General features: G+C 46.3%; 1 protein-coding gene across 6 annotated transcripts in view; it reads right to left on the bottom strand.

Annotated features, from left to right (window-relative positions):
* Positions 1-360: 360 nt before the first annotated feature.
* The window catches only part of LOC309328111 (corticotropin-releasing factor receptor 1), an 86386-nt gene continuing 63389 nt past the window's right edge, over positions 361-23357 (bottom strand). For all 6 annotated transcript variants that reach the window (XM_081838063.1, XM_081838060.1, XM_081838065.1 and 3 more), the window contains 10 exons: positions 20485-20570; positions 16637-16743; positions 16229-16349; positions 14718-14871; positions 14060-14120; positions 9911-9983; positions 4435-4520; positions 3549-3684; positions 2747-2788; positions 361-1466 (listed from right to left, as the gene is read on the bottom strand). In XM_081838063.1, the coding sequence (XP_081694189.1) occupies positions 1326-1466; positions 2747-2788; positions 3549-3684; positions 4435-4520; positions 9911-9983; positions 14060-14120; positions 14718-14871; positions 16229-16349; positions 16637-16743; positions 20485-20570 (1007 nt within the window). In that variant the 3' untranslated portion in view covers positions 361-1325. The remainder of the gene's footprint in view (positions 1467-2746; positions 2789-3548; positions 3685-4434; positions 4521-9910; positions 9984-14059; positions 14121-14717; positions 14872-16228; positions 16350-16636; positions 16744-20484; positions 20571-23357) is intronic.

Raw genomic sequence — 23357 nt, 5'->3', positions numbered from 1 at the left:
CCATATTTTGTTAATCATGGGAAAGGCGTACAGAGCATTTCCTCCTCAGCACAGGGATCCTTCTCAGACTCCCTGGCTTCTGAGATCTCACCTGGTTCGTATATCATGCTCATTTATTTTCAGATCTATCTTGACATGTATAAGGACTAGAAGCTTGCTTGTAAAACTCAAAACTAACAAAAAGCTGAGATTTTCAGGCTGCTGGATTTTGTGTCCAGTGCTGTTTCATATACACATGTGTGTGGTGCTTATTACAGAATATGCAGAGGCCTTGCTCGGTTCCCTTGGGTGGGAGAAAGGGCCTGACTCAGAGCAATTCTCCAACATATAATTCTTAAAAAATAGAAAAGTGCAAGCAGGGACTGGGATGGTGGTGGTCTTTATTCAGAGATATCAAAACAAATGCATGAATACCCTCATTCCACTTTGGGGCTCAAGGGGGCTTCCCATGGGCATAAGTTTGGTGCAAACTGAAACAACTATTCAGCAGACTATGGAAATACTGGGTTGGTTGCCTTGCTGAGGTCAGAGGATTTACAAGGCATCAGCTCCTGTTTTGGCGGCTGCTGCAACAGCTGGAATGAGGAAGAACACTGGAATGGCACTGTTGGCTCCCGCTCAGCATTCTCACAAATGGTTAAATGATGTCTGAAGGAAGGTGACAAGCAGGTGTGATGGGGATGTCCACCTGCTCTTTTCAATCCCCAGGATCAGGTAGTCGGCAGCCCTGAATTCAGAGTTTGTGCTTTTGGCTCTATTTTGGCTATTAGCTACATATGTATCCTTCCTGAACCATTCAGATCCTGTAAAATATGTCAATGGCCAACTCGGCATCTTGTAGCTAGGGAGTTCCCCAAAAGAACCTCTTCCTTTGGTTTTGCTTATCTTTCAACTCCAGTGGAGGGTTTTGTGTTTTTTTTTAGTTGGAGAGTGAACCACCCACCCCTCTGCTCTTTCCACAGCACTTGTGTGTTTTCTTAACCCTTTCCCCGATCTGTTAGCGAATTAACCAAAGAGCTCCAGACGGCATGGGAAAGTGAAGTAAGCCACACCTTCGAAGAACGGGATGTTGGGGCTGTCGCCTCCGACTTCCTGTCGCTTCAGAGCCACCAGAACCTCCCGAGACTTGCAATTCTAGCCGCGTAGAATATGAGGCTTCAGCCAACAGAATGCAGGCGACAATCTCCGGGGACTTTTCTGAGCCAGAACTCCAGAGGGGGAGGCAACAAAAATCCTGTCTTTTGCAGCTGGCAAGTCCTGTCCTGTCCTGTCCTGTCCCACAACTTCAGCAAAAGGTATTGGCTCCACGGTTTAGAGCAACAGCCTCAGAGAGCCGTCGACTGCTTGATGCTATGGAAGCTGACGCGCGTTGGGGAGGTGGGGATGGACATAGCCCGGGCGACTCTGGCTCGGATGGAGTGCTTGTCCTGCCACCGGTGCCATCTCTTCCGGACTGCAGAGCGAACCTGGGGAGACAGGCCACAAATACCCATAAATGTACTGTAAATAAAGGGGTCATCTGCCAATTAAAAAGGGGTGACAGATTTAATGGAGAACAAGGCTTGTGAAGGGATGGGGGATGGACCACCAGCAGCCTTTCAGGTGCTGCTGGACTACAACTCCCATCGTCCCTGACCATTTGGCTGTGGCTGATGGGAGTTGGAGTTCCAAGTACATCTACAGGAAAGCTTCAGCAGGTGGAAGAACTTTGGGGTTTTGTTCCCGGTGGTAGAAGGGGCTGTACACACTGAAAATATCCTTTCCCAAAGTTATTCACAGCATAGGGGTGCCTCTGTGAATCTGTAGGACTAGCAGCCTTCTTGCACTTTATATTAGTATGCTAAGGTAAAGGTAAAGGGACCCCTGACCATTAGGTCCAGTCGTGACCATCTATGGGGTTGCAGCGCTCATCTCACTTTATTGGCCGAGGGAGCCGGCGTACAGCTTCCGCGCCATGTGGCCAGCATGACTAAGCCGCTTCTGGCAAACCAGAGCAGCGCACGGAAACACCGTTTACCTTCCCGCTGGAGCGGTACCTATTTATCTACTTGCACTTTGATGTGCTTTCGAACTGCTAGGTTGGCAGGAGCAGGGACCGAGCAACGGGAGCTCACTCCGTTGCGAGGATTCGAACCGCCGACCTTCTGATTGGCAAGTCCTAGGCATTGAGGTTTAACCCACAGCGCCACCCGCGTCCCTATATTAGTAGGCTACTGGTGAGTTAATCAGGATTAATGGCCACTTCTGATTCCATAGGGTCTCCAAGGATGAATATGTAAAAAAATATATTCTTAAAAAAATGTGAGTGTCACCATGCAGTGTAAAATCTTAACTTTCCTGGAGCTATTCCATCTGAGTGCTACAGGCAGCAAGAGAGGGGGCAACATAAAATCCTTCAATTTGAAATGGATTGGTCATAGAAAAATTGCTCAAAGGGAGAGATGTCGTAGCACGGTCATTTTCCTGAGCTTTCCCCTGCAGGGATGTTTTGACAAAGAGGCAGTTTGTACTGCTTCATATGCAGAAGTACCAGTTCTGCTGTCATCCTGTTCTCCTAAGCATGAGGTTTCATCCTCTGCTTTGGGATGATTTGTCTCTGCCCATAGTAATTGATCTTGCCCCTGTGCCAACCCCTTGATCTGGCGATTCATCTATTTTTCAAAAGGCTGTATGATAGACAGCATGCAAGTTGAGACCCAGCAAGCCTCCCCCATCTCTTCCCACTCATTCCCCAACCCTGGCTCACCTCACTGTTCAGGAAGCAGTAGAAGACAGAGACAAAAAAGCCCTGATTAGAGAAGAAAGAATAGCATAGTCAAGCTTTGGGAAAGAGAGAAATAACCGCAGCCTTTTGCACCGTGTTTCCTGTGGGCACTTCCTTTGGAGCTATTTTCCATTTTTAAAAGGCAAGTGCCAGATGCTTTGATCTGTAAACCTTGCCTTATAATCCAAGATGTTTGGGAGATGGGCTGGCGGTGGGGTGGGGAGAGAGAATAGACACAGAGTGGGGAATGAGATGCAATCTTCACATAATGAAATCTTTGCATGCTCAACAGCACAATCTCATTACTTTGCAAAGAGAATGCTGAGATCTGGACCATGCAAACAGGTTTCCTAGAGCCCTGGGAAGAAGAGGAGGAACATGATGAGGTTAGTAAATAGTCCCTGGAGCTGGGCATGCAGTGATTCTACCAGAGCCAAAACAAAACAAATTCCCAAATCAGATTTAAGTATTTTTTTGTTTTTGGTACAAGTTTTCCATATGAAATTGGGAGATAAGCCTTGCAAGTGAATTTTAAGGAAGTTTCATGCTGCCGATTTTGATATCTCAGTGTGGTCCCCCCCCCCCCTTTCTAAAACACATATATGTTCAACAGAAGCCCTAGTTTGGAATCGCCAGTGGGTGGGGATAATGTGATTTAAAACAACATCTAAAATAAATACACTGAAGTTATTGCAAGCAATTTCAAGTTATAAGATTCTGTATGGATTTCACACCCCTAACCCCAAATGTAATTGAGCTCTAGTTTCCACAAGGTTTTCCATACCTGGAAGGACTCCAAGACAGAGTTGAAGTAGATGAAGACTACCCGGGATATTTCATCTTCACCGGGGTTGACGAAGAAAAGCATGTAGGTAATGCCCAGCAAAGGAAGGAGCACAAGGGTAGCCTTCACAGCTTTTCTGAAGGAACAGCACAGGAGTTAAAATCCAAGCCAATTCCAGACCGGCACCCCAGTGTCCCCTCGCCAATGGTTAGGGTCGGATCTACACATGTAGCAGAATGAAGTGGGAATGAGGTGGTAGAGTCCAAAGGGTGGACTGAGGCAAGGATCACATTCCTGAATTCATATATATATATATATATATATATTCCAAAGCCACTTCCTGCAAATGGGAATCTATAGCAGCAAATAGAAGGATAGCTAGAACTTCTCCTAGTGTGCTTAGACTTCCACTTGCAGGGAACCTACGAAGAACAACACTTGAAAATGATGTATCTCAGGCAGCAGTCTAGCAGCTGCATTCTGGATTAGTTGTAGTTTCCGAGTCACCTTCAATGGTAGCCCTGCGTAGAGCACATTGCAGTAGTCCAAGCGGGAGAGGGTTGATCCTGGTTCAGAGCAGATTCTAGAATTGACCTCTGGCTCAGAGTAAGCCCTGAGCCTTACTTCCTGCATCTGGGTTACCAGACTCGTGCCTTTTAAAAGTTAAAAGGGCTGATGAGCAGGGCTTTCTGTAGCTAGGGAGGGCAAGTGGGCCTTCTCTTCAGTACTCTTACGGTTAACAGAATCAATAAATTCTGCAAACAATAATAGAAACCTGCTCAATTTGCACAATATATTTGAGTTGAGGAGTCAGAACAGTGGTTTAGCATATCCCCTATCATAAACTCTGGCCACCCATTCCCCACCTGTGCTCTTGCACCGATACCTGTACTGTATTGTCTCTGAGGTGGTCGAGGCCCGAAGCTTCGTCATCAGGATTCTGACAATGTTGAATAAAAAGATAAAGTTGATCTGGAATAGACACAGAAACGAGATTAAGTGGTGGAGTAAGTGTATAAAGAAATGCCTCCATCACCACTGCAAAATGACATTTTGTCCCCCCCCCCCCAATCAGGGTGGTGCACACCTGTTCTCTAGGGCAAGTTTTCAAAATCAGTCCGTGCTTGAGAACCACCTGAATGGATATCCCAACAGAAGTACCGTATTTTTCCCTCTATAACACGCAGATTTTTTCTCCTAAAAAGGAAGGGGAAATGTCTGTGCGTGTTATAGAGCGAATGTGTGGTCCCTGGAGCCCAAAAATCAGGCAAAAAATCAAATCGCGGCGCTGCACGGAGAAGCAAAACCTGAAAAGAGGAAGTGGCTGCTTTCCTGCATTCTGCCTCAGGGTCTTACTGCCCACCCTCCTCTGTTTCGTTGCTGTGTTTGCTGAAACGGAACAAAGAGCAGGGAAAGCCCCTCCCCTCCAGGCAAGCAGAGGGGAATTCCTCTCTGTGCTGCTGGGGGAGAGGGAGAGAGAGGGGGGAAGGGAGAGAGAGAGGGGGGAGGGGGAGGGAGAGAGAGGGGGGAGGGAGAGAGAGAGGGGGAGGGAGGGGGGAGGGAGGGAGGGAGGGAGAGAGAGAGAGAGAGAGAGAGAGAGATGGCTGGCTTGGGTGGGGGGAAACTTTTGCCTTTCTTTCCTCCCTCCCGTTAAATCCCTCTCCTGCATTCTTAGCCAGCTGCTTCTCTGCACACCCCTCTCATGTCCCTTCTTTGTTTTTCCTTCGCTCCCCACTTAAAATGCGGTTACAAAGCATAGATCCACATGGATCCTCAGGATCTTTGCATTGGGTCACCCCAAATTCACCATCAGATCACATAGCATGTCCATGGCTACAGCCTGCACCAAAAAAATCACACACCCACTGTTGCCTGGGCTGCAATGGTGCAAAAACGTGGTTACAAAGCATGGATCCACAGGGATTCTCAGGATCTTTGCATTGGGTCACCCCAAATTCACCATCAGATCACATAGCATGTCCATGGCTACAGCCTGCACCAAAAAAATCACGCACCCACTGTTGCCTGGGGCTGCAATGGTGCAAAAATGTGGTTACAAAGCATGGATCCACAGGGATTCTCAGGATCTTTGCATTGGGTCACCCCAAATTCACCATCAGATCACATGTCTGTGGCCACAGCATGAAGCCCAAAAATGATACATCCACTGTTTCATTCAGAATGTTTTTTCCCTTGTTTTCCTCCTCTAAAAACGATGTGCGTGTTATGGTCAGGTGCGTGTTATAGAGCGAAAAATACGGTAACATTTCCAGTCCGGTTTACTCTCTCTTCCACTAGGGGGAGCTACTCTCTCAGGTATTGCAAAAACAAATGGCCATTATTTCATCTGACAGAATAATATTAATCTGAAATCTAATCTTGCTTTAAAAGTCTTCAGAGCTTAGTTGGACTTTGGAGTCAATGCTTTTTAGGAGTGTAAATAAGGACTTGGGGGATAGTGACAACCACATTCTGGATGTGATGCAAAATAAACCCTTCTCAGATAATTGATCTGTCTCCCCAAAATATGCCAAGCTCCTTTATGAAAAGCAAGGTAGTTGTACAGTAAAATTATTTACTGATCAGGCCACAGAAATTTGTATATGGCCGTTTGAAATCTGTTTCATTGGCAGCAGAAGCTCCATCTCTCCTTACAGTTTGGACTGTCCACTGTTTGCAAAGATTAGAGATGTAGAGGGTTTCCTCCCATTTCAAGCTTGGGTTGTTTTATTGGCCTGCCAGCAAATGCTGAATTACTTCTTGTTGCAGAGCAGTTTGTTAAAGCAAATGTGATTGATGGTTTTGCTGATAAATTAGGTCAATGACATTTCATTCCACTTGCAGCGTTTTGTATTTGTCGAACCCTCTTGTTTTGGCCCACAGCTATAAGTAAAGACAGATCTAACATTTTAAGAGTTGCAGGGGTGGGCTTGACAGCCCATATATATATATATTCCTGCCTCAAGGAGTAAAAAATAAATAAAAATGGTTTCACAGATCCCCAGAGAGAGCTGGGGAGAAGCTGGTTATGGGGGATGCCCAATGACTATTGCCTCAACATCACCAACTCATATAAGTACTACCCCACTCCCAAGAAATCCCTGCAGCACTTTTTAAACCAGTTTTCAAAACGCTGGAAAAAATTAGGGGGGAAGCGTGTCACAAGAAAGATGCATCTCTTGCTTTTTTTTTTTTTTAAAAAAAAGGACCTCCTTCCATGGGAGGAACATTTGAGAACTGGATTCCTTTACCTGAGAAGCAGCCCTCATTTCCATCATTTCACTCACCTTGTACTTCTCAAGTCAGGTTCAAACTCTGGGTTTAAAAGCCTATGGAATCCCAAACCCACTTATCTGGGAGTTAAGTCCCATTGAATTCAGCAGGACTTACTTCTGAGTAGACATGGTTAGGGTTATGCTGCCACAGCCTGCTGGGAAAGTTCTCAAAATGTTCCGTATGTCTTGATAACAAGATTATATGTACACACACACAAAAACCCACACACTTTTACGTTTGTGTTTTGGGAGTGAGATCAGCATGTGAAATGGAGCTTTCACGTATATATGAAATGGAGCTTTCTGAGTTCTATAGTAATGCCACAAAACCCATCAGGAGTGTTTTTATGCATTTTGCTTGCTTTTTATTATAGCAAGCACTGTAGTATTACTCCAGCCTTGTCAATAAGCCAAAGTTACAGTGGACGCTTGGGTTGCGAACGTGATCCATGTGGGATGCACGTTCGCAATCCGCAGCATTCGCAACCCGCGTCTGTGCACACGCGGGTTACGATTCGGCACTTCTGCGCATGTGCAAAGTGTGATTTAGCGCTTCTGCCCATGCACGACCGCCAAAACCCGGAAGTAACCTGTTCCGGTACTTCTGGGTTTCGGCGGTCCGTAACCTGAAAAAACGTAACCGGAAGCATCTGTAACCCAAGGTATGACTGTACTAGTCTGCTAAGAGGCCAGTAGAACGCCCCTCCTGTGCAACCAAGATGGAAACGCAAGCTGCTAGCCTCTTTGTGGGCTTGTTCAAAAGTTGCTGTCTATCAAGCAGACGAGCAGAGGGAGAGATAGAGGGATCTGTCCTTCCTGCACCAGCCCCCTCACCTACGTGGAGTTCCTTGTTGCCTTCAGCGAGCAGGTGAGTGCTTTAAAAAAGAAGAAGAAAAGGCAATATATATATATAATGGCCTCTTCTAACATAACAAAGGAATGTTGGGAGGTGATTCAGGGTTTCTGAAGAAGTAATGAAGACCCTACTTTACTTTGTCTCTGACAAAGAGAGAATGGGATCGAGATGGAAGAATGGGATCGAGACCAGCCCAGACCGAAAGTTCTCCCAGAGAGAGGCTGCTTTGATTTTACGTTTGTCCAGATAACACACGAGGAACCCTCATGCCTTCTTTCGCTCTCTGGCCTCCTCCAGAAGCACTAATCCTGGGGGAAATTAGGCATGAGGATTCAGGAAGTGTTACAAAGTGGCTGCCCAGAGGGCAGAGGCGGCAGCAGTCTCCTCAGGCGGCGAGGCAGGCCCTCTAACTAGACAAATCGCCTCCGACTTTCCCCCCAGGCCTCTGCATCAGCCTAGGCTGCCTGATAGTGGCTGCTATTATCCTCATCAAATAACATCATTAACAAATTTGCTGGAGGCAGGGGAGGTGTGCGAATTGTGCTGTGTTCAGTTGGTAGCGGTGCCGGTGGTAGTGTTGAGCTCGTGCAAGATAGAAATTGTGCCAAGATGGCAAAAGCAATAAGGAAAGGAAGAGTGGGAGGGATAGATGGAAGGAAGAGCCCAATTAGATGTGATGCAGGAAACCTTTGGATTATTATTTAATTTGATGTGGATCAGGTGGTCAAATATAAAACAGGGATGGGGGCCTCTAGCATCTTTAATAGTTGTTTATTTCAGCAGGTGGAGCTTGTCACGTAGGCTCCATCGGCTGAAAATTCCCTTTGCTATGCAACTTATTAAAGGTGCAAGTCCCCTCCTTTGCATCAGGCCACCCTAGGTGTGGAGTGCTAATTGTTTAATCACACACTGAAGTGCAGAACGCCTGTATGCATGTTGGTAAGGGTGTAACATCGGAAAATTCCACTGGCTAGAAGGAAGCTCTCTCTCAGCCTCTAGCTGGGTTGATAATTAACTGTTGTTGTTCTCTGCTAGCACTCACGTGAGTGTTTAACTTTAGATCACATGATTAAGGTATTCAGTTGCAAATCTGCCATTTTGAAGGGAGTTGCCTTTTGTTCCCAGGCATAGTGGGAGAAGGATGTGATATGAAGCCTCTCCAGGCTGGATGCAGTGTAATGCAGGCTATGGGAAAGACAGAGCACTGATCTCAGCTCTGGTTGTAATTATATATTTAAGAATATATTCTTGGATATGTACATGCTTTATACAATGTTCTGGGTGTACCATTGATTCTTTTGTACCTGCTTTTGAAGAAGTTTGGTTAGTAAAGCTTTGAATAATAATTACGAGTCTGGACAATTTTTATTCCAAAGGGAGTCAGCCTTTATGGAAATTGTCCCCTTTAAACTTTTTTCCCTGCAGGGGAAGATACGCTTGGAGCCAGTATCCCCCCCCCCCCACCATAAGTGAAAAAAACAGTGATCAAATTCAGAGTCCCTTCCAGGAGTGCTGACTCTAGGGGGCAGACTGTTGTCATGCCCCTCAATATTCCTTAGCAGGGGTCTCAGCCCTGCAAATGTTGAGGGGGTGGAGGAGGCCAAACAGCTGAGCCAGCACAGCATCAAAGGCAAGCTCCTCCTGAGTGTGAGAGAGGAGGAACCGGGGCCATTGAAGCTGCGCGGCACTGGGCAAGGCCTCCTCGCAACTATGATGTTGGGCATGTGACGTCACAGGCATGCCATGTCACGTGTGTGCCATGCTGCTGGGCCTCCCTAATCTTCAGCCCAAGGTGACGCCTCTAGTTCCCTCCCATCTAAGATGTGTGAAGATGAAACTTTCAGGACTGGTTTAACTTCATGCATGACTTGCATCACATCTTGTTTGGCTGAAAATAAATTTCAAAAGTGTCCCTCCTAGGCATTCTGCAAAAAACTGCAAAACTGCAAGGGGGTTACTTCCAGAAGGACCAGATGCAAGAGAATGACAGAGCTAATGTAATTGGGTAGAATAGGAAATTTTAGTGCAGAATTTCCCACTGACGGATCGGTCTGGCCCCTATGATCAGCTTTTGCTGCTGATGCTCCCATTTCTGCACAATTATGAAAAGGTACTGGAGTCTTGGCCTCTTTTGTTCTTACATCACCTTAGCCGCAAAAGCAGCCTCCGCCCCCCCTCACTGTACCCCGAAAAAGTATTGAGAGTGGGAAGGAAGGGACTTCTGCTCTTACCAACAGCACCAGTATCATGGGACCTTGGTAGATGTAGTCAGTATAAATCCCTGCTCGTTTTCCAAACCAGCACCTGTAATTCAGAATGCAGAGCACAAAGAAACCACAGTGAGGATTTAACTTCATCCACGGTTGAAGCTGAACCAGAGTCCAGGCCTTAAATCCATTTCTGATGCAGGATATAATAAAGAAATAGCATCTCTGGGCATGGGCAGAGTGCTTTTCCTTGGCCAAAACCTCCTCCTAACACATGTAGGATGAGGAAGAAGAGCTTCAAGGCTGGAAGACCAGGACCAAAACTGGATAAAATGAAAAACGTACGACACATTTCACATCCATCTATTTGATGAAAAGAAACAGCCAGCATATTTAGGGATAGGTAAGTGTCAGGACGCGGGTGGCGCTGTGGGTTAAATCACAGAGCCTAGGACTTGCCGATCAGAAGGTTGGTGGTTCGAATCCCCACGACGGGGTGAGCTCCCATTGCTAGGTCCCTGCTCCTGCCAACCTAGCAGTTTGAAAGCACGTCAAAGTGCAAGTAGATAAATAGGTACCGCTCCAGTGGGAAGGTAAATGGTGTTTCCGTGTGCTGCTCTGGTTCGCCAGAAGCGGCTTAGTCATGCTGGCCACATGACCCGGAAGCTGTACGCCGGCTCCCTCGGCCAATAAAGCAAGATGAGCGCTGCCACCCCAGAGTCGGTCACGACTGGACCTAATGGTCAGGGGTCCCTTTACCTTTACCTAAGTGTCAGGAAGTGTCAGAAAGGGTGGTTTTTAACCCTTCCTCCCATGCCATGGTCCCAATGAAGATAATCACCCACACCCCTACACCCCAATACTGCTGTTTGCTCCCAGAAGGAAACAGCTGCTACCACCAATGTCAGGTTTCCCTGTCAAAACAAATAGCAGCTTTGGGGAAGAAAATGAAACCAGTGCAGTTGGGAAGGAGGAGTTGGGAGAGAAAATGAAACCACCCCCTACAATGCATGGTACCATTACCCTGATCAGTCGCACTGTCTCATTCCTGCTATTTATTTTCTCTTTCTTTCTTTCTTTCTTTCTTTCTTTCAGCAAGACACACGAAACCATGCATTTATTGCATCGCCCAGCTTGAACCTCATAATCTGAGTTACTGTCACCACTCACCACCCCTCAAGACTGTAGTTGCTGGGAAAGGTGTCAGGGGAAAGAACAATTTTTTAAAAACCCGCCAAGAAGACCTTTCTAAGTGGCTCGGAACCCCAAAGAAGAGGGTGGGTGACTGGTTTCAGCCATAGCCACAGCCAGGACTTAACTTGAAAGTGAGAAGCCATGGCTGATAATTAAGGCAAATGGCGGCCAGCCCAAATCAATCCTGCTCACCTGAGTGATTAATGGCCATGGAAGCAACTTGCCAGGGGGCTGCTATGTCCTCCATTAGCAAGTCACTGGGAAAGCAGGATCAAGGGCCCAGAGGGAAAGGCATAAGACCCTCTCATTAAATCCCAGGCTGCTTTAGCTGGGGGGGGGGGGGGACCTCCCACGATGGTGTTTCATTAGCAATGCCCAGTGCTGTGTTTACACTTTAAAAAAATAAATCATTCTGCTACCTCCATAAACTGTGCAAATTTGTCTGGATTTGCTCAATCTTCCTATTTTAGCCTGCTTTTTCTAGCTACAGAACAGAGAAGTGGGCAGCACGCTGAACATTCATTTCTTCACCTCTGCTCAACCCACTACGAAGGGCCAAGGGATGCAGAGATGTTAGGAAATTTGGGGTGGGACCTCTAGCTTGTTCAAAAATTCTATTTCTTATAGAAGTAGCTGCAGGTGGGGAGAGCAAGCTGGGTTTGAAATGCAGCGCTTGGGAAAAGAGTGGGTTAATCCCCTTCCACTCCCGCACTGTTTTCCTGATTCTAAGTTGCTTGCAACACTCCCACAAGGGGCTGCCCACTTGCCAATCACCTGGTATCATAATCATGTCAGGTGAGTTGCTTTAGCCCTGGGTGGATAATGATGATGATGATGATGATGATGATAATAATAATTATTATTATTATTAATTTATTTATTTATTTATACCCCACCCTTCCCGGTTCAGAAAATCGGGCTCAGGGCAGCTAACAACAAATTTAAAACACTTAATTGGTGCAACAAAAAACAGCATAAAATACTAGCCAGGGCTAGCTGGCTAAATTAGTCCTATTTGGGCCAGCGAAGAGACCAGGGGAGAATTAGCTGTGGGATCTACCCACTCTGGAAGAATGGCAGATGCAACTAATGGAATATATGGAGATGGCGGAAATGACTGGCAGAATCCGAGACCAGGGAGAAGAGTCGGTGGAAGAAGATTGGAAGAAATTTAAAATTTACTTACAGAAATATTGTAAAATTTTTGAATGTTAATGGTATTGAAATGAACTGAAGGGGTTCTAGCAACGAGGTTAAAAATAAGATTGGATGGATAATTAGACAAATTAATTGGATATGAATTTGCTGAATTAATTTTCAACAGGGATACAAAAAAGGGAGATGTGAGGAAGTCAAGAAAATAAGTGAATCAAAGATGAGATGTAAAAAGAGGGATTTTTGTGTTTTTTCTTCTTTTTAAAATGTGTTTTTTCTTTTTCTTTTTTGAAACTATTTTTTTTCTTATGTATTTTATAACTTTGTATTTTTGTGTACTTGTTTTTCTTTTTCTTGTTTGTTGTCTTTTCTAAAACTTAATAAAAAATATTTATTAAAAAAAAAAAAAAAGCTGTGGGATCCCAGAGTGGGTAATCTTCTTAAAAAGGGGAGGGGGAGGGAATAAAAGATCAGGCTAAGTTCAAATTGAAAGCCAGGCAGAATAGCTCTGTCTTACAGGCCCTGCGGAAGGAAGTTAAATCCTGCAGGGCCCTGGTCTCATGGGACAGAGCATTCCACCAGGTTGGAGCCATCACCGAGAAGACCCTGGCCCTGGTGGAGGATAATCTAACTTCCTTAGGGCCTGGGACCTCTAAGCTATGATTATTCATGGACCTTAAGGTCCTCTGCGAGGCATACCAGGAGAGGCAGTCCCGTAACTACGAGGGCCCTAAGCCACAAAGGGCTTTAAAGGTCAAAACCAGCACCTTAAACCTGACCTGATACTCCCCCGGGAGCCAGTGCAACAGATACATGGCCCTCGAAGCCCTGACAACCAGCTGATTGTTGGCGCTAGGAGAGAGCCAAGCAGGGCACTCACTCTACACAGGTCTTTGCAGGTGCCACTGATCCTATGGGCTTCTTTTCAGCCCAGCAGTTGCTTTACCTGCCTCACACCTGACATGTGACATCAGGTGGAGGGCAGGTGGGCTTGGCAGAACAGCCTGATAGGCCTAATGGGGAGTGCCTAATCTGCCCCACTGGTTAGAGGTTTCCATTCCCTGAACTAATCCTATCCATTGGGACTAGGATATCCCTGAAATTTAAACACCTACATCCAAGGTCCTCAAAGTGGATGGTACTACCCACCAGGGGGTGGCAGGATTACTTAGGAGGGTGCCAAAAGGTGGCAGGGGGTGCTGGAGATGTAAATGACTATCAGACTTTGAAAAGCTGGTATCATTGGATCAAGCATTCATCAGTTTTGCTGATTAATTAAACTAAGTAATTGGAATTTGAATGCATGTGCAATTAATTGCCACTGTTTCAAATTTCATTGCATTATCATCTCCCTTAGTGGGTGGTGCATTTCACTATTCTGAGTAGTGCTTTTTATAGGTTAGGGGGCCCTGGGGTGAGTTTATGGAACGAAAGGAGCGGTGGCCTCCAAAAGGTTTGAGAGCCACTGATCCACATTCTTGGTGCAGGTAAAGAGCTTTTTGTTTGGTTCATGGGTGGTTGGGGTGGTAGTTGGCAGAGTGGGGGAAGAACACTGCCTGCCTGTAAGCAAGGCCACTCCTGATTTCTTGCTCGTCTGCCAAAATCGCCCCCAAGTCTGCTCCTGATTGCCTTTGTGCAAAGCGGAGAAATGCCAGCAGAGCTTCCCTCCTTCCACCCCCAGATCCCTCCGTTAGCACCCACTCCAAGGCTGTGCAAGCCTGCTCTAGAAGCCATTACCATAGCAGCAGAAAAGCAGGATGGGGGAGAGAGAGAGAGAGAGAGAGAGAGAGAGAGAGGGAGAGAGAGAGACTAGGGCTGACTTACTTCTCGTTGTCATAGTAGAGTTTCCCAATGGCCCAAGCGATGATAATGGGGAAAGGGATGCCTGTGGATGAAAGCAAAGACAGGTCTCAGGGCATCCGGTGAGGAATGACCTGGCATTAAGGCAAGGGGTTGTGGTAGTTGGGGGAGCAAATGGGATATGTGGCCTCAGCTCAGGGACCCACCCATACCGAGCGAAACTATCACAGTGCTATTTCCTAAGCTCAGACGCAGAGCCTGTTATTTCTTGTGTGAGGGCTCAGTGCTCCTATAATGAGTGAGAATGAGAGTGCTTCTGAGCATCTGCAGAGCGAATAGGTTAATTTGTGCCCCTGGAATCATCGCAGCTCAGCCTCAGGCCCTGTTGCCCATCCTAGAACGCATGATGGTGCCTCTGAGCGTATAACAAAGGCACACTGGGTCCCTATGGCTTAACTCCAGAATGTGCTTTCAGATTCTGAAAAGGTATACATGATAAACAAAAAAGTACTCCTGAACATCAGCGGAGTTCTGAGTCTAATCCAACCCCCTTGAATCTTTCGGCCAACATGGGATTCGAACCCACGACCTTGAGGTGGAGAGTCTCATACTCTGAGCTATCCCTTTGTCACCTAGCTACCCTGCAGGATATGCTACAGCCACCCCTCTCCTTGCCACTCACACCAGCCGATGCAGATGAACATCCATTTCCTCAGCTTGTCTGTCGAATAGGTGAGGACAATGGCTGTGTGAAGGTAGCAGCCCTCGCCAAACATCCAGAAGAAATTGGTGACGTGGAAGTAGTTGTAGGCAGCTGTGACGAGGCGGCACCAGGGCTGTGTGTGGTGAGGAACAGGCAGAATGGATGAATTAAGAGGAAACAGCTCCCCACAATCCTAGCCACAAGCAAGCCTACCCTACCTCTATGAGGACACAGCTACTCTGAACAGCTTAGCATCGTCCCCTTTTGCCTGCTAACGGCTGAACATTCATAAACAGTGAGGCTGAGGCTCCATCCTTCGGCTTTAAAATTCCCAACCCTTCAGATCGAAGCAAAGCCAACTGCAAGATAGCTCAACTCATCTGCAAATAAGCTATGGCATCACTCTCAAGATGCTAGAGCTCATGGAAATTCAACTTCCTTTTCACACACTAAGGAGACCTCGGCTGAACCTCAACTGCCGGGTAGCTCAGATCAGCAGACTTGAAAGCGTTCCTTGGCTCAGCCTTCAACAACATGGCACCCTCTAGAAATTAGGGGCGGAAATTCCACCCAGCCTCAGCCAGGCTGCCTTAGCTTCTGCTAACAAATCCAACAAGGAGATAGCTGGATTAGAATTTCATTTTTGGTCGTAGGACCGGTCATGGTGAAATACCCCGCAGTTTAACTTGCAAATATCTGACAGGTTTATGGGCCTGATCAGCTGGCTCTTTCAAACTCTTAAAGACATGCCAATGTTTTCAAGGTGCTAAAGCAAAGTGATCATGGTCATGTTGGTCTATATACTAATTGGTAGCATTTCTTCCTAGGCCTACCTGGAGAAGCCAGGAAGTGATCCTGAAACCTTCTGCATGTTGCAAAATGCTCTACCACTCAGCTCCAGCCCCTTGCCAGAGGCCTTATCACCTAGAGATTCCATATGTCTGGATTTTTCCGTACATTACTGGGATTTCAAAGGAGAAATTGACAACGGAGTGGGGGGATTTCCAAAAGGCAGCATTTTGTTCTGGATCTTAGGCAAGTCAATTGAGAAAGTGTGTTTTTTTTGGTATTTTTTTGTGGGGGGAAGCTCAACAACTTTTGGGGTGTCCCGGTTTTTATTTTTTGAAATATGGCAACCCTATCATCACCAGCTCACAATATCTTAGGGCTTTACACTATAGATCAGGGTTTCCCAAACTTGGATCTCCAGCTGTTTTTGGACTACAACTCCCATCATCCCTAGCTAGCAGTACCAGTGGTCAGGGATGCTGGGAATTGTAGTCCACAAACAGCTGGAGACCCTGATAGAGATGTATGTTTTTAAGGCTTAACTTTCATATAACAGGTCAAGAAGCAGTGACCTCAAAAGTCATGGGGAAAGTTTCTCGATCCCCCTTGCTTTTTTTGTTTTGTTTTGTTTTTCAAAGTCCAGCAGGCATCCAAGCCAAATTGCTAGCACCAGATTTGAGGCCAGGCTGAGGAGAACCTACCACGTTGCTTTCATGGACTTCTGGATTCATGGTGAGCTGAACCACAAACCACGTGGCGTTCCGCAAAATGAAGGCGGTGATCAAGTTCCAGTGGATAATGTTTCGTAGGCACCGGATGCTCCTGGAGGAGAAAAGGAAAGAGCGTGCAAAATGGCAGCACAGGCCCAAAGGATGAACTGCCCCACTCTCAAGGCAGAACCCCTCCCCTCGCATGTTACTGCCTTGTCCCTACCTCTCTTTAATTTTTAGATCAGCTCTCCCCAGCCTGTCACACCCTCCAAATGCTTTTGGGACTTCAACTCCCATCAGCCCCAGCTAGCATGGCCGTGTAGTGTGTAAACATCTGGCCAGCGGCAGGCAGGCGAGGGCTGCTTCAAATGATCTCATGGGCCCTTTGGCCTGACTCACCTCAGGCGCATGAAGAGGATGAAAGCAGCTATCAGTGCTGCCAGGGAAATGCAGTGCCCAAGGTAGTTGATGATGACAGCAACATGGTAGTGCAACTTGCTTCTCTTCTGCAGGGGGAAAGGCAGGAAAAGGTTCAGTATTGGGCCACAATAGTATAGTAACTATCATTTGCAGTCCAATTCCTTCAGACCTTTTCAAAGATAATGCCACAATAGTCTTACTTTCTTTTTATTTTTTTATTTTTTATAAATATTTATTAAAGTTTTTAAATATAAATGCACAAATAATAAACGATCTTACTTCTATCACAACAATTTCATTACTTCTTTGGACTCCCTCACGTCTCCCGCTCCCATTTACATCGTTAAAATTTTTTTCCAAACAAATTATCAACTTGTTTACAATCTCATGTCCACTCATTCAAATATAATCTAGCACTTCTTCCAAAAATTTTTTATATTTTCTTTAGTCTCACTTATCATCAAATTTAAATCTAGTTTAGTGGTGGCCAATTTTTTATAATCTAGCATCCTTCTTAACATTCAACCAAATTACAATGTTTTTGTAGATACATCTTGAATTTCTCCCAGTCTTCCTCCATCTTCTCTTCTCCCAGATCACGGATTCTGCCAGTCATCTCACAATAGTCTTACTTTCTTTCACTAGTCAGTGGTGGAAGCAGCCTTCATTAAACAACGAGAATCTGCTTAGCCATTACCCTGAATCCAATGCTTTCCCTTTCCTCAAACCAGAGATGGGTAGATCTGGCACAATCTAGGCATTGCTGGACTACAACTCCCATCAGTCCTAAGCATGGGCAACACTGGTTGCAATTGGTGGGAAACGGACTCTTAGCAACATCATGAGAGCCACAGGTCCCTTTAGCTCCTTTATCGTCATGCTGACCTTTAGATCATCTGTGAAATGATCTCCTCCTCCTCCTCCTCTTCTGGGTTTAGCTAACAATCTTTTATAAGGAGCAGCATAAGTGGTAGTCAGTTCAAGAAGTTGCTTTATACTGAGCCCAACCATTGGTCCACATAGCTCAGCGATGTCTATACTGGCTGACAGCAGCTCTCTATAGTTTCGGAGGGAGACATCTTCCCAGCCCTCTTAGAGACACCAAGAACTGAAATCTGGAACCTTCTGCATAAAAAACATGTGCTCTACCACTGAGCTACAACCATTCTTCCTGTTCTTTACATGCGTGGGAATAAGATGCTTCCTTTTGCCACTCCTGAACCATCTTCCCATAGGTTTTCTAAGTAATGGCAAGCTCCAGGGATACTGAGCATCAGAGGGTCTGAGAAGAACTGTGCACAATGATCGATGGAAGAGGACAACAACAAGAAGAGTTTGGATTTGATATCTCACTTTATCACTACCTGAAGGAGTCTCAAAGCGGCTAACATTCTCCTTTCCCTTCCTTCCCCCACAACAAACACTCTGTGAGGTGAGTGGGGCTGAGAGACTTCAGAGAAGTGTGACTGGCCCAAGGTCACTCAGCAGCTGTATGTGGAGGAGTGGGGAAGTGAACCCGGTTCACCAGATTACAAGTCTACCACTCTTAACCACTACACCTCACCGGCCATACCCTCCAACAATGAAAAGAGGGACGTCACATTCCATAATGATTATTTTACTATTTATACCCCACACATCTTACTGGGTTGCCCCAGCCATTCTGGGCAGCTTCCAACATACATAAAAACATAATAAAGCATTAAACTTAAAAAAAAAAAAACCCTTCCCTAAAGAGGATTGCCTTCAGACGGCCTGGGGGTTGGATAATTCTATACCCTCCAACATTTCTCCAATGAAAATAGGGACATCCTAAGGAAAAGTGGAACATCAAATCAGAAACTGGGATGGCTTCTCTAATTCAGGGACGTCCCTGGAACATAGGGACACTTGCAGGGTCAGAAATGTTTTTCTAAGAGTAGCATTTCGACTTGATAGGCGAGATATAGGAAAAGGAAGCAGCCCAGAAGCTGACTGGTCAGCTGGTCTGGTCTGTCACATTCATTCAGCCTTTAACAGCATTATGTCTTGTCACATGAAAGTGCTTGTAGAACAGGGCAGCCTTTTCCAGCCAAGTGGACAGAGTACTTTGACATGGAACCTGCGGGCCACACAGTGCCTTGTCGCACCAGGGGAAGGGGAAGCAAGGTCAAAACTGGGTGCCCTCCTCCAGACTTTGTGCCACCTTTCGAAAGCTGGCTAAGTGAGGATGCTGGGCTTTGGGATGGAGGTGCAAGACTCTGTCAGGGTCCTAGACCATCTCATCTACTTCCCAAAGCTTGGAAAGTGCTAACTAGGATTTGGGAAGGAGGCAGGAGGACCCTATGACCCTATCAGAGCCTCATGCCTGTTTCCCAAAGCCCAGCACTCACTTACCAAAGCCCAGCACTACTGGGCAGGGGTGTCAAATGTTGCTGAGGGCCACCAAAGCAGGCCTCAAAGGCCACATGTGGCCCCTGGGCTGTGCCTTGGACCATCCTGTTGTAGAAGGAGGGATCCTCAGAGATGTGGAACCGAGTACAATGTGGGGAAAAACAATTTGCAGCCTTCTGATGTTTAAGATGCTACTGTCCTCTCACAAAGGGGGGGGGCACAGCTATTTCTCTCTCCACCCCCCCCCCACATTAATTGCTAATTCACAGAATGGATGCAAGCTTCACAGCAAGACAGTTGGCTAATTTAATTATCCAGCCCCCCTCTCCTGCGACTTCAACCCAAGCCCCCAGGGACAGTCAAATGTAATTGCCGCTGCGGATATATCATGTTTCCAGGAACCTTTTCTAAATTCTAATTAAGTGACAGCCTTCTGGGATTTTCCAGATAATGGCTACAGCATGAAAACTCCTTGTACACCTCCTTCTCGTGCCCCTCCACTAAACACACATGCGTGCGTACAAGCTGCATAGTCAGGAAATATATGCACCAGCCACTGGCTGTTGCTACGCAGCTGCAGTGACACTCTGCCCCATGGCAGAATCCATGGGCCAGGCTTGAGAGTAGGGACCCAAATCAGAAGGTTTAGAAGGTGACCACAAGCCTGAAATGACCCCACTATGAGGCGTGGCAAAGTGGTACATTCTGGGTACTATTAAGAGCAACAGAGAGAGAAGATGACAGATCTGATCTGTAGAGCTTAGTTCATTGGGAAAGTCTCCTTTGCATACTCACTTGATATATCCATGGAGATTAAAAGGCATCAATAAAACCAGAATCAGTACCCCAACTTTTGGGTCATTCAGCTTTAGAGCTAAAACAAAGCCAGCAGGTGTAATCTCTGCTTCAACTTTATTCTATTTATAAGATCTCTTACTTGCTCTTCATCATGAGGTCCCAGGGCAGGTTACAACAATATAGTCATAAAATTATGAAGACAAATAAAACAGTTCCGAACAAAAATGGAACAGTCTAGACTCGATTAAACAAGAACAACAAAAAAAAGGAGGTGGATCCCTGGAAGCAAAAGCCAGGGTGAATTTTATTTATTTATTCGGTTTATATACTACCCTTCATTCTAAGACCTCAGGGCACTTCACAAGATAAGAACACAGGTAAAGTTATACTCTCAGAGGATTGCATCCAGTGGTAACCCTGCTCAGAGTAGAGCCACTGAAATTAAAGGACCCAAGTTAGCCATGCTCCTTGATTTCAATGAGTCCGAGTAGGACTAATATTTGAGTAGGGCAATTTCTTTGAGGGAAGTTGTGAAAGTTAATCCTGCCCTTTATATAGAGAATCCCAGGGACTGTGTTACTCAGGTGGTAGTGAGGCACGGTATGGCCGCTTTATAATGAAATATAGCCCTACTTGAAATGTATGGCAGTTCATACCTCCTCGGTGAGGATCTCCTGACACTGGGAGTAATTCACACGGATTGCCCAGCTCCCGTTTGCAAAGCATTCTCTGTACACATTGTCTGGAAAAGAAAAATGTAGACAAAGAGATTCAGAGAGGTCTTGGGAGTGTGACACAAGCTATGTGAGAGACTCGTTGAAGTCGCAGCGGTGGCCAGCCCTCCAGGACATTTGGCTGCCTGAGGTCAACAGCAAATGGCGCCTCTGCCCAACCCCCTTAATTAGGTATTATTATAATATTTAAGGCCTTTGTATACTGCTTAATCATCAGCATGTACTCAAGCACTCAAGGTTAGCCAAGTTATTTTCGTACCTGAGGCATACAGTCCCACAGGAATCTCTCCTTGTTGCTGACTATCAAAGTACAATGATAATAAATCAATCAAATAATAATTTTCTGCCATTTCATGACACTCGGAATCAGTTGCCTGAGGCCTCAGTTGCCTCTCTCTATCCAATAAGAGGGCTAGAACAAGATATGCTGACAGAACAAGCAAAACAATCCCTGGCTTTCTTATTTGAACCAGCCTGAAGTTCTGTGAACACTAAGGAAGCCCTACTGAACAATGTGGGATTTGCCTCTGAATAAACATGCATAGCACAGGGACATGGGTGGCGCTGGGGGTTAAACCACAGAGCCTAGGACTTGCCGATCAGAAAGTCGGCGGTTCGAATCCCCGCGATGGGGTGAGCTCCCATTGCTCGGTCCCAGCTTCTGCCAACCTAGTAGTTCAAAAGCACGTCAAAGTGCAAGTAGATAAATAGGTACTGCTCTGGCGGGAAGGTAAACGGTGTTTCCGTGAGCTGCTCTGGTTTGCCAGAAGCAACTTAGTCATGCTGACCACGTGACCCAGAAGCTGTACGCCGGCTCCCTCGGCCAATAAAGCGAGTCTGTCACGGCTGGACCTAATGGTCAGGGGTCCCTTTACCTTTTAAACATGCGTAGCAGGTGGTGGGGAACATAGTCATAGAATCATAGAATCGTAGAATTGGAAAGGACCATGAGGGTCATCTGGTCCAACTTCCTGCAATTCAGCAATATTTTGCCCAACCCTGAGATTAAGAGTCTTCTGCTCTACAGAGTTGCTGGACTCCATATGTCATCAGCTCCAACCAGTGATGCCAATGGTGAAGGATGCTGGGAGATGTAGTTCAGGGCTACAGGTTCCTCATTGCTGAGGATTATCTTGTTAGTCTATAGCAGTGTTTCCCAACCTTGTGCCTCCAGCTGTTTTTGGACTACAATTCCCATCATCCCTTACCACTGGTCTTGCTAGTCAGGGATGATGGGAGTTGTAGTTCAAAAACAGCTGGAGGCACAAGGTTGGGAAACACTGGTCTATAGAACAAGGGTGGGGAACCTTTGGCCTTCCAGATGTTATCAGATTACAACTTCCATCATCCCTGGCCATTGGCCTTGCTGGCTACTTGTAGAGTTGGGGTCCAGCAACATCTGGAGAGCCACAGATTCCCCACCCTGTTATAGAAGTTAAGCTTTCGAATGACACTCTCTACCTGTGTCAAACTGTGGTATTTAAGTGTTTCCAGGTGGGTGTTTACAGCGGGGTCAGTGCTTCACATGCATGCAGGTTTGATTCTATTTCTTTAGCTGTGGTTCCTGCATTGCAAGTGGATGGGCTAGATGACTCTACAAGTCTATGATTTTTTTAAAAAAATTGCTACTGTCCACACAACAATGTTGGCCTCAAAATTCCAGCCCGTATCCCTCGCCCTATAATCCTGATCTACCCATTCCATGAAAAACCCAATAAGGAAATAAAATTGCTGACAATGACGCATTTGTGATTATCTCACTGACCCATTTGCAAATTACCATATTATTCGCTCTATAGGACGCACTTTTTCCCCTCCAAAAATTAAGGGGAAATGTGTGTGCGTCCTATGGAGCGAATGCAGGCTCCTTGGCTTCAGCAATAGCAATGCGAAACCTCCGAAGTGCAGAGGGAGCGCTGCCTCCACACTCCGGAGGTTTCGCGTTGCTTTCGCTGAAGCCTGGAGAGCGAGAAGGGTCAGTGCGCACCGACCCCTCTCGCTCTCCAGGCTTCAGGGATAGCCGCTTGAAGCCTCTGGAGCGCAGCGCAAGTTCCCACTGTGCTCCAAAGGCTTCAGGCGGCTATCCCTGAAGCGTTTGGAGCGCAGCGGGAACTCGCACTGTGCTCCGAAGGCTTGGGTTCCTTTTGCTGAAGCCGGGATAGCAAGACTCTCCTGGCTTCAGCAGAGAGGGAGAGCTGTGCAGCGCCCCTTCAGCAAAGTGGGAGGAGAAATGGAAGGGGCTCCGTTTCTCCTGCCACTTCGCTGAAGGGGCGAGCTGAGCAGAGATGGGGAGAATTTTTTTTCTTGTTCTCCCCCTCTAAAACAAGGCGCATCCTATGGTCGGGTGCGTCCTATGGAGCAAAAAATATGGTAAGCTCCTTCTTAATCATTCCCCACCCCCCAAACAATAAAACAAGATGTTACAAATTCAGGCTGAAGACTTATGGCTTACACACACATGTATCCCTGAGTGTCTCATAACTCGAGCCACTCAGCTGCAGTGCACTCAGTGGAAAGTATTGTTCTTGAGATAATGTGAAAGCCCAGCCTCTGATGTTTGATGAGTTTTCGCAGCCAAGTCAGTCTTTGATGCTTCTGGAGTCATTGTCTGCTGAAAGAGCTGCTTGCTCCCTTCAGAACGCAATTTGAAAAACACAGTTGATACAGAACATGTAATTTGGCCCAATCTAGTATTCTTTAGGACAAAGGTGGTCTGAGCAGCAGCGGAATTGGATTACACATAATCAGAGGGTGTTTTCAAATCGGGCAAAGTTCTTACACAATTGGCCTGTGAC

The sequence above is a fragment of the Podarcis erhardii genome (assembly GCF_964252035.2).
Source record: "Podarcis erhardii genome assembly, chromosome: 13".
NCBI classification, from domain to species: domain Eukaryota; kingdom Metazoa; phylum Chordata; class Lepidosauria; order Squamata; family Lacertidae; genus Podarcis; species Podarcis erhardii.
This window is presented reverse-complemented; position numbering and strand designations above follow the sequence as displayed.